At 39.6% G+C, this 13,868-nt stretch overlaps 2 protein-coding genes across 3 annotated transcripts; both read right to left on the minus strand.

The window, feature by feature from the left end:
- Nucleotides 1–366: 366 nt before the first annotated feature.
- igfbp1a (insulin-like growth factor binding protein 1a) lies at nucleotides 367–3,814 on the minus strand. The gene is made up of 4 exons (XM_088644055.1): nucleotides 3,245–3,814; nucleotides 2,720–2,901; nucleotides 1,907–2,035; nucleotides 367–1,159 (listed from the first exon to the last, which is right to left on the minus strand). The coding sequence occupies exons 1-4, from the start codon at nucleotides 3,618–3,620 to the stop codon at nucleotides 1,013–1,015; spliced, it is 834 nt and encodes a 277-aa protein (XP_088500181.1). The 5' UTR covers nucleotides 3,621–3,814; the 3' UTR covers nucleotides 367–1,012.
- A 4,431-nt stretch (nucleotides 3,815–8,245) lies between these two features.
- Nucleotides 8,246–13,658, minus strand: LOC148657606 (uncharacterized). 2 transcript variants are annotated; one of them, XM_088644057.1, is made up of 4 exons: nucleotides 13,588–13,658; nucleotides 11,307–11,802; nucleotides 10,105–10,329; nucleotides 8,246–8,992 (listed from the first exon to the last, which is right to left on the minus strand). In XM_088644057.1, the coding sequence occupies exons 2-4, from the start codon at nucleotides 11,778–11,780 to the stop codon at nucleotides 8,912–8,914; spliced, it is 780 nt and encodes a 259-aa protein (XP_088500183.1). In that variant the 5' UTR covers nucleotides 11,781–11,802; nucleotides 13,588–13,658; the 3' UTR covers nucleotides 8,246–8,911. The 2 variants fall into 2 exon arrangements, with proteins under 2 accessions (XP_088500183.1, XP_088500182.1); XM_088644056.1 differs by lacking the exon at nucleotides 13,588–13,658 and having other exon boundaries at nucleotides 11,307–11,950.
- Between the last annotated feature and the right edge of the window lie 210 nt (nucleotides 13,659–13,868).

Consider the following 13,868-nt stretch of genomic DNA (forward strand, 5'->3'; position numbering starts at 1 on the left):
TTTTACAATCTATCCTAGGTTTGAAATCGATCACCATGAATGTCTTATGCAACAGCACTTCATTGTGTGCCTGTCTATTAAAAATATAAAACAAAAAAAGTTAGATTCGACATTAGAGACATTTGTAAATGGAGGAAAAAATGGAATGGTGATATCTATTATTATTATCCACAAGGTTTGATTGCATCATACCACAACATGGTTATCTAAGGTTTCCTTTCAATGACTTTGGCATCACACATTAACATTTGGTCAGGGCTGCTTTCCTAAGATTAGACTTCTCATATATCTGATACGAAAATCATTCCATTTTACCACCAGTCTTCTTTCAGACTAGATAAACTAACAAATTGAACACACACACTGTTACACCAGTGGCAGTTTATTCATTTTGATTAAAAAATTGTGGAGTTAGGTTCTTCATAATCTGCATTATTCATCATACAAATGATTGCATCTCTGCAGTGTTTCTTTCTGTTTACAGAAGATTCTTAAAATGTCCAAAGTACCATAACTAACATTTGATAGACAATGAAGAAAAAAACATTTTATTGCCAAAAGTAAAGAAACAGTTAACAACTGAATGAATAGTTTTAGGCAGTTTAACGTGTTTTAACAGTTCCTGGTATTGTTATTATCTTTAAAAAAGACAAAATATAACATGTAAAGCCCTGAAAAAGCTTGGTTGAGGTAATTGTAATGATGGAGGATTCCAGTTATTTACAATGCATTTCTATTTACACTGATTAAATAATGTTAAGCTTATATACACATTAAAAACAAGAAAAAAAACTTATGCTAACAAGCACAACAAAAAACAATAAATAGTGCTATATGTTTAAATAGTACTATACATTATACAACTCTTCTATTCCAGTTTTTATGAAATGTTACCATGAATTGCATTTTCTGGAACTCAGCTTTACAATCACTGTCAGTGTACCTGAGCTGAAATATAATATTAAGAACAATAAATAAACCACTTTAAGAATAAAGTGATAACAAGTGTGCCTTAACTAGCATGCTCCTGTCCACGCAAGGACAAGTAATGCTGACATTCAGCATCGCCTGGGAGTTCTGTTGATCCTGGGATTTTTTTCCCATTCCAAGGGGTGACACACCAACACTTTCCCATCTGACTTTCCAGGGATGTCTCGCACTGTAATTAAAAAAAAATACAGAACATGAACGGAAAGCTTAGGATCCATCTAGCTGTGTAAGATAACACTGCAATCCCATCCGAAATGTAAACACTGCATTCAGACCACTCAGCTCATAGTGCAATCTCTAGGCCTGCCCAGATCAGAGCAAGTGAAGTCTTGTTCATGTGTTTCACTACTAATAATTACATGTTCAAAAGCACACATTCCGGGAGACTGGCAAAATCAGAATTTATTTGCCGAATTGAAAATGGCCCTTCATATCTCTAGGTTTTTCTGCAAAATGGAAAAAAAAAGATTCTCTTTCAAGTTCTGTTTTTTGTAAGCCATTTGGATGAGACTTATTGGCCTTCGTCCATTTCTTGGTCATGTTGAAAAAACACAAGAAGAGCTGTCTATAAGGACATTATCTCTTTTGGTCAAAACTAGCCAGCTGGTATCCTGAGAATCTTACCTGAGTAATTCTCATACAGAAGATAAACAGATGGCAAAGAATAGACACTGTATTTTTTTAAATAAAATGACTAATCTTAGTAATCTATTCCAAGCCTTAAACCATTTAAGTTAAATCAAGAACTGCACTCTCTTGGATGAAGAGATGCTAAAAAAACACTACTGTTGGCAATTTTCACTTCAACACTCTCAATATTGTGATCACTTCTCCCCTCAGTGCCTTTCTTCAGTGTCAGGAGGGAAATTCATTGCCTCTTCACTGTTACGCATTGAGTATTACAGATGCTGCTCACCTGTTTAACGTTATAGAATCCATGTCTGTCACAGTTAGGGAGGTAGAACTTGGTAAACTTTTCCCCCATCTTTTGCTGGGATTTTGCAATTTTTTCAAGGGCTCTCTGTAGTTCAGTTTGGCATGGGCCCTAAAAAAACACAGAAGATGAGAGATAAGAATTTTCAGTTCTATTCAAACAATAAACAGATGTTGTTTTGAGTGTAGACACCATTATCAACTGTAAAAGTAATACAAATGTTACGTTAGTAATAAGTAAGTTACTTTAGTTAAACCTCATCTTATTTTATTGAAAACTTATTTACCAGAGCAAGGGAGTTTAAACCTGTTTGAGTGAATTAATTTAATTTAGATGGATACTTTATTGATCCTGTGAGGGAAATTGCAAAATTTAATTTAAAATAAAAGATTTTCACTACTGGTATGCAATCAATTTCGACAGAGTGGGCAAAATTCTTACAAATTCTTAACCAAGAAACTTCAGCGCCTTATATCAGGGTTATTAAAATCTAACTCTTTGCCTGCCCTGGGCCTCTTCCACATTGCGCTCTCACCGAGCTGATATAAAATTCCTGGCTTAAATGAAATACCTGTTAATATTTAATATTGTTATCCAAGTTCGAGGTACAGTAATTTAGCAGAGTCCATTCTAGACCTGGTGAGATGTGTCAGATACTTAAATAATTGAATGGTTGAATAATTGAGACAAAGACCCCGAACAAAAACCAAGTTGTGAATCGTGGGCTCCACCTGGTGGATATTCGTCAGTGATACAGGCAGTTCTATTTTATTGCTTTCTGCGCTTATCAATCACCTGATCTGCCACTTTCTTCCGGATGACATTGGCCTTGGCTTTCATGCTCTCCTGGGCTTCTGCGGCGCTCCTGGGGTCGAAGGGCTTGCTGTTTGTGACCAGGCCCAGGCGATAGGGAAGGGAGACCTGATCCGGTGACGCTGCGGTGTTCTTAGTCTTTCCGTTTTCTGACTCCTTGTGCTCTGTGAATAATAATAATAACAACAACAATAATATTATTATTATTAATAATAACAATAATAATAATAATAATACATCTTTACTGCTGTACTTCAAAATAGGCAGGTCACGCTTTTTTTGTGTGTGGCAGACGCATTACAATCTAAAACGAATATCAGACGCCAAACCACCAAACCAACTTTGGCACAGGATTCAATGCGAAACAAACAAACGAAAAAACCCAACCAATAACAACATTATGTTGCACCCAGCGTTATTGCTTTCCTAAAACAACTGCATTGCCCAATTGAGGGTCAAATACGGGACAAAGCCTGTTGGCAGATCTGCTCTGCTGGAGTGTCGCACCTGTAGCCTCGGGCGCCTGGATCAGTGCCGCTTCGGAGAGCTCCATGCACACAGCCCTCCCCGTGATCAGAGAGTGCAGGGGCCGCGCGTCGCCTTCACGGGGGTGACACCGCAAGCCCGAGCCGCAGCGGGCCGTGTACACCCCGCAGGGCTCGTCCTTCTTCAGGGCGCAGGCCGGGCAGCACCCGCAGCCCGGCTCCCGGAGCACCTCCTCGCAGTCCGGCGCGACCGCGGGGCAGGCGAGCTGCCGCTCGGGGGTGCAGGGGGCGCAGCGAATGGGCTCAGGCGCCTGGCTCAGGGGCGAGCCCCCAGCCAGGGTCACGAAGCCAAGTCCGACTGCTGCCACCCAGAAGCACTTCGGAGATAATCCACTCATCACAATAAACGATGCACGAATAAAACGAGCAACTTGCGTCTTCTGAAGTCTTTTGGAAACTAAGTAGTGTCATCCGCGCACAGTGCTATTTATGCAGAAGTTTGTCCTCCGGGGAATGTTAATGTTTGACGCATTGCTTGTATTAATTATTTCTTAAGGTAAGGCGTACTATTCCATCGTCTTCTGATGTGTTTACGCAGATCCGGTCGACAGGGTGTTTGATTGCAACGTATGAGGGGCGTTAGTATTTACTTTGGAACGGACAGTACTTTTCTTCTCGGAGAAACAACAAACAACTGAAGGAAATGACTTCGCTCTTAGATGTTTCATTGTGGAAAAATAAGCGGTGTCGACGTCAAATTCCATCGAGTGCGTTTCTAGGTGGAAGTCAATTTTGAAATAGAAATAAGTAGAGACAGTATTATATTCAAGACCAAACGAACACATGCATGTTTAGTCAGTGCTTACTCGCACCTGTTTGAACTGCTTTATTTGGTCTTGGAGCTCTTAAACATCTTTGACAGACTGCCCGGGACACCTGAAGAAAGCTCCACAGCAGAAACGTTGTGTTTCTTTCGTATCCTTTCAGCAGGGAATAAACCTTTACTTGTTCCATTGCAGCCTACGCATGCCAACGCAGCTACCTACTTGAACTACTTCAGACTGCTCATTATAACATCACACTGAATCTTCACTGTACCTGACACAAACTGTACGTTTCACTAAATATTAAATTGGAGTAGAACTAGGAGAGCTACAAAAGTTCTATCATTTTCATGTTCTTATACAATCATATTGTAAGACCTGTGAGCAGGAACCATGTGCAATGAGATGGAAAAATATCAAAATCTCTGTGCCAAAGGAGTGTTTCTCTGATATCCAGACACCTTCAAAGCTGCTTTTCGGTGCTCAGAAACTTACATGCCCCAATCCTCATTCAGTAAGGTGCTACAAAAAAATCAGGAAAGAGGGATTTTATTATGAATTGTTCTATAGGGGATTTTCCTTTATGAATTCTAACTTTGGAGAGCTGCCTGTTTTATTATATTCTTGATGTTCTTCCTCTTCCTGTAGGTCATATGGGGTGTGAGTTTTCATTCATTGTGCATTGTTTTAGAGTTCTGCGAGTTTTCCTCTTGTAAGTGAACCCGTAGAATGTGGTAGCTGGGCCGTAGGAGTTTTTAAGCTGTGCTTGGTGTGTATATACAGTATGTAATTATTTTTATTCCCATTAATTATGGTGTCTGCTTCCGCAGAGCAACAGTTTTATCCTGTTGGCTCTCTGTAGTCCAGATGATGTAAGAAAGGCAAGAAAAGGAGGACGGGACAAGGACCCCTTAAAAAGTGCTGCACAGAAACCTGTGAATGGAATCAACAAAATAATGGAGGCCTCATGTGTGTCATTGCCTGGTAGGAGTAATGCTGCACTCCGCCCTTGCTGGTATGTGGTCACTGTCGCTAGTGGACACTGCTCCCTAGCCAGTTTCATGCTCTGCTGTGGCCAAAATCCACGTCCCGTGTATCAGAAAAACCCGAGGGTGTGATGTAATTTCTGTAACTGTGTAAATTCAGTGCTCTTAGCCCTACTACAGAGTCACTGACTCACACTCCGCCCCTCCGGGTGGAAGTGGTTCTGTTCACCCCCATGCTGTCCCTAGAACTCAGGCCTAGAAAACTACAGTGCTGGGTTCCCCCCCCATCATTTAACCCCCTTTACTCCCCTTTTTCACCTGGTGTCCAACAGGTTGGTGTCAGCCCTTGACGCCTCCACCTCCCAAAAGCTTCCCGCCGCGTAGATAACTGCTATTCCTGATCTTTCGGGGTTCAGCTCAGAAAAGTTCTGATACCTGAACATCTGCGAGCGGCACCTCTCTTTTGTTTTCCGCATCAAGCTCATCTTCCGGACCACTGCGGTATCATACCCTCCCCACCACAGAGAATCTCAGACTAGCCAGTGCTGCTGCTGCATGCTGACTGGTAGCCCTCTTCCTGCTTCCTCATCGATCTGCTCTTCCTGTCACTGCAGTTAATTCTGCGCCCTGCCACAGATTTCCAATCCCATGCTAGCTGGTCCTGCTACTGCTGCTACAGTAGCTGTTAACTGGCTCCCACCTATTCGCTGACTCGGGTTTTGTCACCTGCAGCATCGCTCCTTCTCAGACACTACATATCTGAAACTACTAGTTCAAACCAGCTTAAGCCTGCATCATACATGCTCTTCATTTGTTACATGCATGTTCCGCTTGGTTACAGTGAAACCAAAACCGAACCAACTCGGTTCAGGGATTCTTTTGGTGGGATATGACAGCACTGATCTCCAGCCAGCACTCGTTTCCTCAGCTAGGTCAGTTAAAGCCAAAGTACTAAGCAGGCTATATTTATCACTTTGTTTCATCATTATTAGAACTTGACTGAAGAAATGAACACATTATCCAATGACATTTGAAACTTCACTGGATGTTTATATTGTAGATCCGATTCCGCAACACTATTATTAATCATCGTATTGTCAAAATACTAAAAATAACTGCAAGCTCAATCGCACAAATTTGGTAATTTAGTAATTTTGTAATTTTCAAAGTTTGATAATTTATCAGATTCTAAAATCGCAAATTACCTGCCTCATCCAGACAGCTTTGAAGGTCATGGGAATGAAACAGCACCCCTCCCTGTAGACAATCTTTGAGAAATCCATAATCAAACAGGCAGTAAAAAGTATATCAGATAATTCCCACATCCTCAACTCTGAATCTCAACTTCTTCCTTCAGGCAAATGTTTTAGGGTTCCCAAATGTAAGTCAAACGGATACAAACATTCCTGTGTTCCACTATCCATTAAAGCTGTCAACACAAATGTCAGGGATAAACACAATTTTGACTCTTACAACCCACTTGAGTGCAATATGTTTTGTGATGTGTTATAAATGTTACATGTTGTTATGTGCAATAGAGTGATGTGCAATGTTTTTCTTTTATTCTTTTTTTTCATTCTATTTAAATGTACAGGAGTGCTGGGTGTTCATAAAAAATGTCCCTCAGGGGACAATAAAATCTTATCAAATTATTTATATTCTACAGAATCACAAATAGGTTGCATTACAATTTCCAACAGAAGTGTTTTTTTTTAAATAGTCACATAGAAAGAATTAACATCTTGAGCAAGTGCTTTTTTTTACATTCTGTCTTTATGTTCAGTGACAAAATTGTACGTTTTAAACAAAACTTTGCACTTCTTTTCCAAGAGCATCAAGGGAAGAGCATCAAGTGAAGTTAATTTCCTCCCTGATTCTGAATTTAAATGACTTTTAAGGTCCATTACACACATAATTAGTGACAGCAATATGTTTTACAGCTGAATTGCAAGGAAGTGAGGTAGAGACAGCATGTTCTTTACGCTCTGACCTTGACCACCAGAGAGAGGACAAGCCGGGCCGGGGGGAGGAGGGGAATGAGGGAAATGTGCATGACTCCTAATTACTGATTTCCTGGTGTAGTATTTGTTAGTCATACTTTTATCTTAAGCAAACACCAGTGTAGAAAGTTATCCAGGATGATTTCACTGCTTAACCTTCCGAATGCAGCTGCTTTTCTTTAATTGTTAAACTACTAGTTGTAGTTATAATACTGAAAGTACCCACCTGAAAAAAAAAAAAACATCCTGCTGTATACATAATGTATTTCAACATTGATTTGGCCACTGTGTTATCGCCTCTTAGTCTGGACTGGTCAGGGCTCAGCAGCTAAGGAAGACGGGGCACAATCTGTACCTGGCATGGGAGACATCTCTGAAAAACCAGGCTGCTGATGTGTGTGGTGTTGATGGACCAGTAAGGGGTGCTGTTCTCTCTGGATCAGACTGGGATCTGGGGTTCACAGTGCATCCATTGCGCCTTAAAGTGACGATATCACTCCCATGTGCTCTCAAACACGTACAAGCCCCCCGTGTCAACCGGACAGGCTTCATGTGTGGCAGGTTGCTTGATGGGCTTTAAGATCCTAAGAAGTTTTCAAAGGAGAGGAGGGCATTCAGCTCATCTAGCTTTTCAGCTTTGTAAGTAGTTAGCGCATCTGAGAATTGCATCCAGCTGTTGCTTGAAAGGAAGCAGGGTACCAACTTTGAAACATTGGCTGGGCAGCTTGTTACATACTCTCACGACCCTTGGTGTTAACATTTTAACAAGTCCTCCTGTTCTCTGTTTTACATGTATTGCCTCTTACTTTCCAGAAGCTCTTGTGCGCCGCTTGGCATCTGAGATGGTAATCTGACCCTGAACCGCAATCACACAAGACAGTTAAGTATCGTAAACCAATCGCATGCTAAAATCAGAGTCAGTAGTTTACAATAATGCTGACAGAATCATACCCACATCATTCTGTCAGAATACTTATAATAATTTAAAAGTTTCTTATTGAGGTGACCGTAGTACTTTTACTGCCTTTCCCAGATCTAACTCCCTAATTCGATTCTCTAAAATCCACACATTAACAGCAGGCATATCTGAAAGTATTTAAATACACGATACACATTTTGAAAAAATATTCATGACATCTAACATGGGCTTTCTATTTTGTTTATGCCTTAATAGTAAATTAAAGCACTCTGTAAAAATGTAGCATGTACTGTATTACTCGAGATTTTTTACACCTTTATTTTCAAGATCATCTTTGCACAACAGGTTAATATACACGGACGTAATAAAACAAACACCCACTAGAGCTCTACTATAGCGCTATTGGGTTACATTGGTCTCCCACATCCTCATCTGCCTCGGGCCCCGAGAGGTGCAGAGATTTGCTTCATTCAAGTTCTGTTCAGTTCTATTTTGTGGGCTTCAAGTCTGTTTCTTTAAAAATATGGTCACTCCCTGCGTAGGGAGAGACAAAACAAGAGAGAGAGAGAGAGAGAGAGAGAGAGAGAGAGAGAGAGAGAGAGAGAGAGAGAGAGAGAGAGAGGGGCGTAAAACCCGCTCACTCTTTGCATTCCATTTTCTAATTACTGCCAACTCATCATGAAGCATTAAGTTGTGTAAGATCAAAGCAAAACAGTAGCTCAAGGTCAGGGTCCAACCTGGAAAAACAAGGGGCCCTGCCGAGGCAGAGAGAGGTATAGCAGTCAGCAAGGAAGTGTTGTTTGTCATTAGATTGACCACATGTCTGGATCCACAGGAGAGTGCATGTCCTTTGGCACTCGTCACACCACATGGAAAGTACACACTGACCCATAAAACAGGCCACCTACTACAAGCGCTTTTAAATGCCACATGGATTCCAATATATGCGAAAATGACGGTTTACTCGATAGTAAGTTCGTGTTTAGTTGCTTCCTCAATGTCTATCATCTGGAGAATCACCCATTCTTGAGCACGCAGTTGCTGTGGAAATAAGAATAGAATAACGACAGTACTGAGAAACCTCGTCAGAGTGGATTTGTTTACACATATGGTTGTGCTGGTGTTGAGCACATTCGTTGTAGTTCAGTCTCATTGGCCACAGCTCGTTGGTCATTGGTCTGGGTGGTGGCTGCACAGGAGGCAGAAGTGGGGGATTGTTCTCAAACAAGAATTTGACTTCATTCCTTCTCACTGCTAAGACAATACACCAATTACAAAATGACAGAAATTATACTTAGACTATTAGTTAATACATTAGGATAATATACATATATATTCTTATACTAAGAAACAAATAAAAACTATTACACCACACTTTTAATCATATTTATTGATCCTGGCAAAATGTTTTATATTAGTTTAGTCTTTTCTAGGTAATAAACACTTTTAAATTAAAAAATATTTTCTTATTCATTCCTATTATAGGCTCTACGCCACTGTGACTACGAGCTGGACGAAAGTGGTTTTTGAAAGTGAAGTAGTGATGATTATTCATAACGGAGAGCGAGACACTTGAGTGTGTTGTATAAGCACTAAATGACCTCATTAGAGATAGAGTTGATTGGGCAAAGGCAACGAGGTGATTTAACCTGTCAAATGTCTAGCCCAGAGACAAATCGCAGAGAAAGAAAAACATGGAAAGAAACAGATTCACCCTGCTGAAGATGTGGCTAACTTTTCTGTACTGTCAACATGTTGTAGACTGGATTTAGTCTTCTCAGGTGGACTCAACAGCTGAGAGGCCAGGTTCTCTTTAGCAATGAATAAAGGTTTTGCTCAGACTATCCCAATGGACTTTGGCAAGTACTGTATGACACAAACGTATGGAAGAGACAGAGCACTGCAGTCTATTCAGTACAGAACTCTACTCGGAGTGATTAGGGAGAACTGACAGAATTACAATATGTTGATGTACAGTATTGCACACGATACAAAATGGAGTTAGTCATTTTACAATTTTAAAAAAAACTGAATTTCATTTTTTTATTGTTGCACAGTATACAGTATGTTGGTTACTTGACATCAACATTCCTTATGTGTTAATAATTCTGATCAAAGGCATCCCTCTAAACCTTTCGGCTTATTGCACATACCTCTCTCAGTTTCAGTTTCTTTGTTTTGCTGTCTCTCCTTCTTTGGCTGGTTTGATCACTCTTTCCTTTTGATGGGATTGTATCCAGTCTTGACACCTCGCTGTGCCAAGAGGTGGTTAGTTCCCCGAGGGTTAGCGATGTCTCATTTTGTGATTTTCTGGCTCTGGATTTTCTCCTCTGAAGGTTTAACCACCTTTGGCTGTCAAAGGAAGTATCTTGAAAGAACTGTAAAGTGGAGCTTTCAATGAGTGAATCAGCACACAAACCACCCATAATAAGAAGCAGCACATAGACAAGGGGCAAAGACAATATAAATTGCAAGTACTGTAGTCTTTAAAATGTGTTTAAAAATGAAGGCATTTTCAAGCATGCTTTATTATTACTAGGCTTTGATGTGTGGGACCATTTCAGCCCATTTGCCTTCTAGAATATGAAAACCGAGAAAAGGCATAATCTTAAATCCTTTTGATTTAACAATGTATAAATACATCTGAAGGATATATGTAACAATCTGTCGGATCCATATGAGAGGTACTTGATGATAATTTGGTGTAAATGTAACTACTGTACACTCATCTATTGTAATAAAACTAGTTTCAGTAGAACATTCTAAGTTACGAAACAATGTTTAGAGCTTAAAACTAGTTTTAGCATTTCAGTTTATAGGATGACATGCATAGCTTTGCATTATTCCAGGTACAGAATCTGCAATATTTTATTTATTTTATCCCAAGTTATATATACAGGACATAATCTGACTATGTTTTGCTGATTTCTAAACAATTCAGTTATGGAAGCTGAAATGACTTGTGGTTTCTATTTTTTATTTTTTAGTGACTTTTGCAAGTCACTTTTACCAAAGGTTTGTTAAAAGGCAGATGACCCCGTTGGATACTTATACTTTATTTGCCTTAATATTATATCATGTAACATTATATAATAAAAAACAAATATTCTGAAGGATAAAGATGAAAGGCTGTGAAAAAAGATTGTGATTTTGTGTTGTTTATTTGGCGACAGGGAAAGGCATTAAAATAGTGGTTGAAAAAAATGCAATGGATTGAACAGTATGACCACAGTTTAAGTTTAATTTAAAACGAGTCTCCGCGTATTCAGTAAAAATGCAACACACGTTCCTATAATGGTTTGTAAAAAAGTGTGTTGGATAGCATTATTCTAGAATGAGCAGTCATTACTCGTACCGTGGTTGAATGTAAACCTGTGCTTGAACTTCTGTCGTAGACTTCGTCTGTTTTTCCAGGGGGTTCTGCTGCTGTTGACGACGCTTGGTCGCTGTCACGCGGCCTTCCTAAGCCGCCCTCCGCCCATGTTGGTGCAGCTGTGCATTGGGGCTCCTCCTGGCTCTCCCCGGGCTCTCTGCTGTCGATGGAAACATCCTCCTCCTTAATGGTCTGGATAGTGGAAAGAGTGTCCCCCCTCGAATTCACAGCGGGGTCCAAGGTGGAGAAATCCGGTCTGGATTTCGACGCTGCTAAGAATTCACCGTTTTCTCCTTTTTCACCGAGTGCGCTTATCGTAAACTCCGTCAGCTGAGACCTTCCAGGAGTGCTGTGCTTTACCACAGAACAGGATTTCCGCCCAGGTCTTTTCACCACCAGGAAGAAGGACTCGTCCAGCGGTTCCTCACATTCCACTATGGTCTCCAGGTATTCCATTGTCGATGCAAGGAGTGAGCAACTTAAAATCAAGGTAAAAACAAGCTCAGCCATGGCAAGAGATAATTCATGCAATCTTCAGGAAAAAAAAAAAACATAGAAAGGCTGAGTTGATTTATAGCATTTACCCTGATGCTCCCATTTCAGATTTTGAACTAGCCAAATGTGAAAAGCTAAAAAAAAAAAAAGTTGGTTTCCCACCTGAATCCTCCCTTCTTAGATGGAAAACCCCAATAAAATAATACTGTTCTGCTGGAAGCAGTGTTGTTGGAACAGTAGGTTGAGTCTTTTATCTGACCCTGAAAATATAGATCAGGCAGCTCGTACAGTAGTGTCAGGATCCACCTTACTAAGAGACAGTAATCAAGATACCCACATTAGTCTTTTTCAGATTTTCTCAGTCTGATTTCCCTAAATATTCCCCTCTATTTTAATAAGCGAATCATTCAGCCCCTTTTTTTGATATTTGCCATTTTCTGGCCTGCTTTATTTAAATGGATGCCAAGAATTACCCCAGAGGATGTTGCACTTCAATAATGGATAAAGAGAGTCTTCAATATCTAAAGGTATTCATATCACTGATAGCATTAACCTGTGGTAATCTAGTTATTATTAGTCACAATAAACATGGCACCTTTACAAGGTCCAGAAATTATTAAAAGGACTTTCAGTTCAGAGCTATAATTTTTATGAACAGTGGGTATGACCTCCCACTGAACATCAAAGTACAAATGTTTAATGAGGAAATAGTTTCATAAGATTCATCTGCCTCTGTAGTGCAGCTCATTAGAAACTTTTACCCCCATGAGCTAAAGAAACACAACTTTTGTTCCAGTATTCATCGTGCCTAGAGTAATTTTGGTGAATTTTTCAGCCTTCCCCCTCCCCCCCAACACTTCTGTTAAGGAAGGAGCTCTTGGTAGTTTCAGTCAACACAGCACAAATAAAAAGGAAGTGTGAAATTTTAAGTTTTAATGAAAGACAAACAGTCACTCAATATGACTTGCAGCGTCGGAAGCAAGCAAGACCAGTTTGTTTGAAAAATATGAATAATTCAACACAATGAATTCTTACCTTCAGTACAATTTTTGGGGGGCAGAAGGAGCATTTATAAAACGTCCATAAACCCCAGGATCACTTAGTCAAAGATCTGCACCCTAGAACACAGGCTTTGGAAAGATTGTCTTGGAGAATTCTGAAGAATTATATTCTGTAAATAATAATAGTAACTTCTAGGTTTCATACTAGAAGGTTTAATGCTAAGAAAGTATCATTTCTTCAAGAGAATCTAAGAAAGTAATAATTTAATATTACTGCTCAACTGACAGTTTTATACCTAAATGATCTTTACAAAGCAGGTCACAAAGTGTCCCAATGCACTTCATTCACCAACTTTGCTTGGATATTATTGATTATTGATTAACTGCTTTAGACATCCAGCAATCTGTTTGGGTAAAAACAGGGCAGACAGCTATTGCCCATTATGACCCTGTAATAAGGCAGGGTTTGAAAATCTTTGGATTTAAATGTGTTTTTTCCTTTTTAGTTTTTAACTAAAGTTTTACCCATTAACTCAGCATTTAACTACTTTGTTACCTTTCAAAGAACATTCACAAAGTATCACTGTTTTGTTCAGAAGCAGTGTTAGATTGTTTTACATACTGCATTCAAAAATATCCCAAGGCCATTTTGAAAAACAAAACATTATCATCTCACTCCTTTAAAGGAATACTCATCTTCTGGTTGTGTTCTATTTATTCTCCAAAAAAACAGCATGTTTAGGAATGTAACCAACTTGAGTATTTACCTCTGAAATAAATCAGAAGGGTTTTCTTCGTGGTTTTGCTGACTTTTGTCTTGCACTATAGCTTATATTTTTTCAGAGGAAAACACAGTGCAAATGCCTGGAGCATCATTAAGGTTAAAAACATTTCCACCTGCAGTCATTGAAGTAATTAGCCCTTTCACCCCATTACAATTTGATAGATGAAATCTTTATTAGCTTGGGTGATAAATTGCAGGACACAAGGAAATGGGAAGCAATTTTTAAATGTCCCACAGTTTTTAACTTTATTTATATTGGCTTTA

Source organism: Lepisosteus platostomus, chromosome 8 (genome assembly GCF_059453375.1).
Source record: "Lepisosteus platostomus isolate fLepPlt1 chromosome 8, fLepPlt1.hap1, whole genome shotgun sequence".
In the NCBI taxonomy this organism is placed as follows: domain Eukaryota; kingdom Metazoa; phylum Chordata; class Actinopteri; order Semionotiformes; family Lepisosteidae; genus Lepisosteus; species Lepisosteus platostomus.

Coding starts and splice junctions, on each gene's coding strand:
- igfbp1a (XM_088644055.1), bottom strand. CDS start 3,620: ATGAGTGGATTATCTCCGAAGTGCTTCTGGGTGGCAGCAGTCGGACTT. Junction 2,036..2,719: donor GGAAGAAAGTGGCAGATCAG/GTGATTGATAAG, acceptor GTGTTTTTTTAG/GGCCCATGCCAAACTGAACT. Junction 1,160..1,906: donor GATTCTATAACGTTAAACAG/GTGAGCAGCATC, acceptor TTTTAATTACAG/TGCGAGACATCCCTGGAAAG.
- LOC148657606 (XM_088644056.1), bottom strand. CDS start 11,834: ATGGCTGAGCTTGTTTTTACCTTGATTTTAAGTTGCTCACTCCTTGCA. Junction 10,330..11,306: donor CAGGTTTACATTCAACCACG/GTACGAGTAATG, acceptor TCCACTTTACAG/TTCTTTCAAGATACTTCCTT. Junction 8,993..10,104: donor AGAAACTGAAACTGAGAGAG/GTATGTGCAATA, acceptor TTATTTCCACAG/CAACTGCGTGCTCAAGAATG.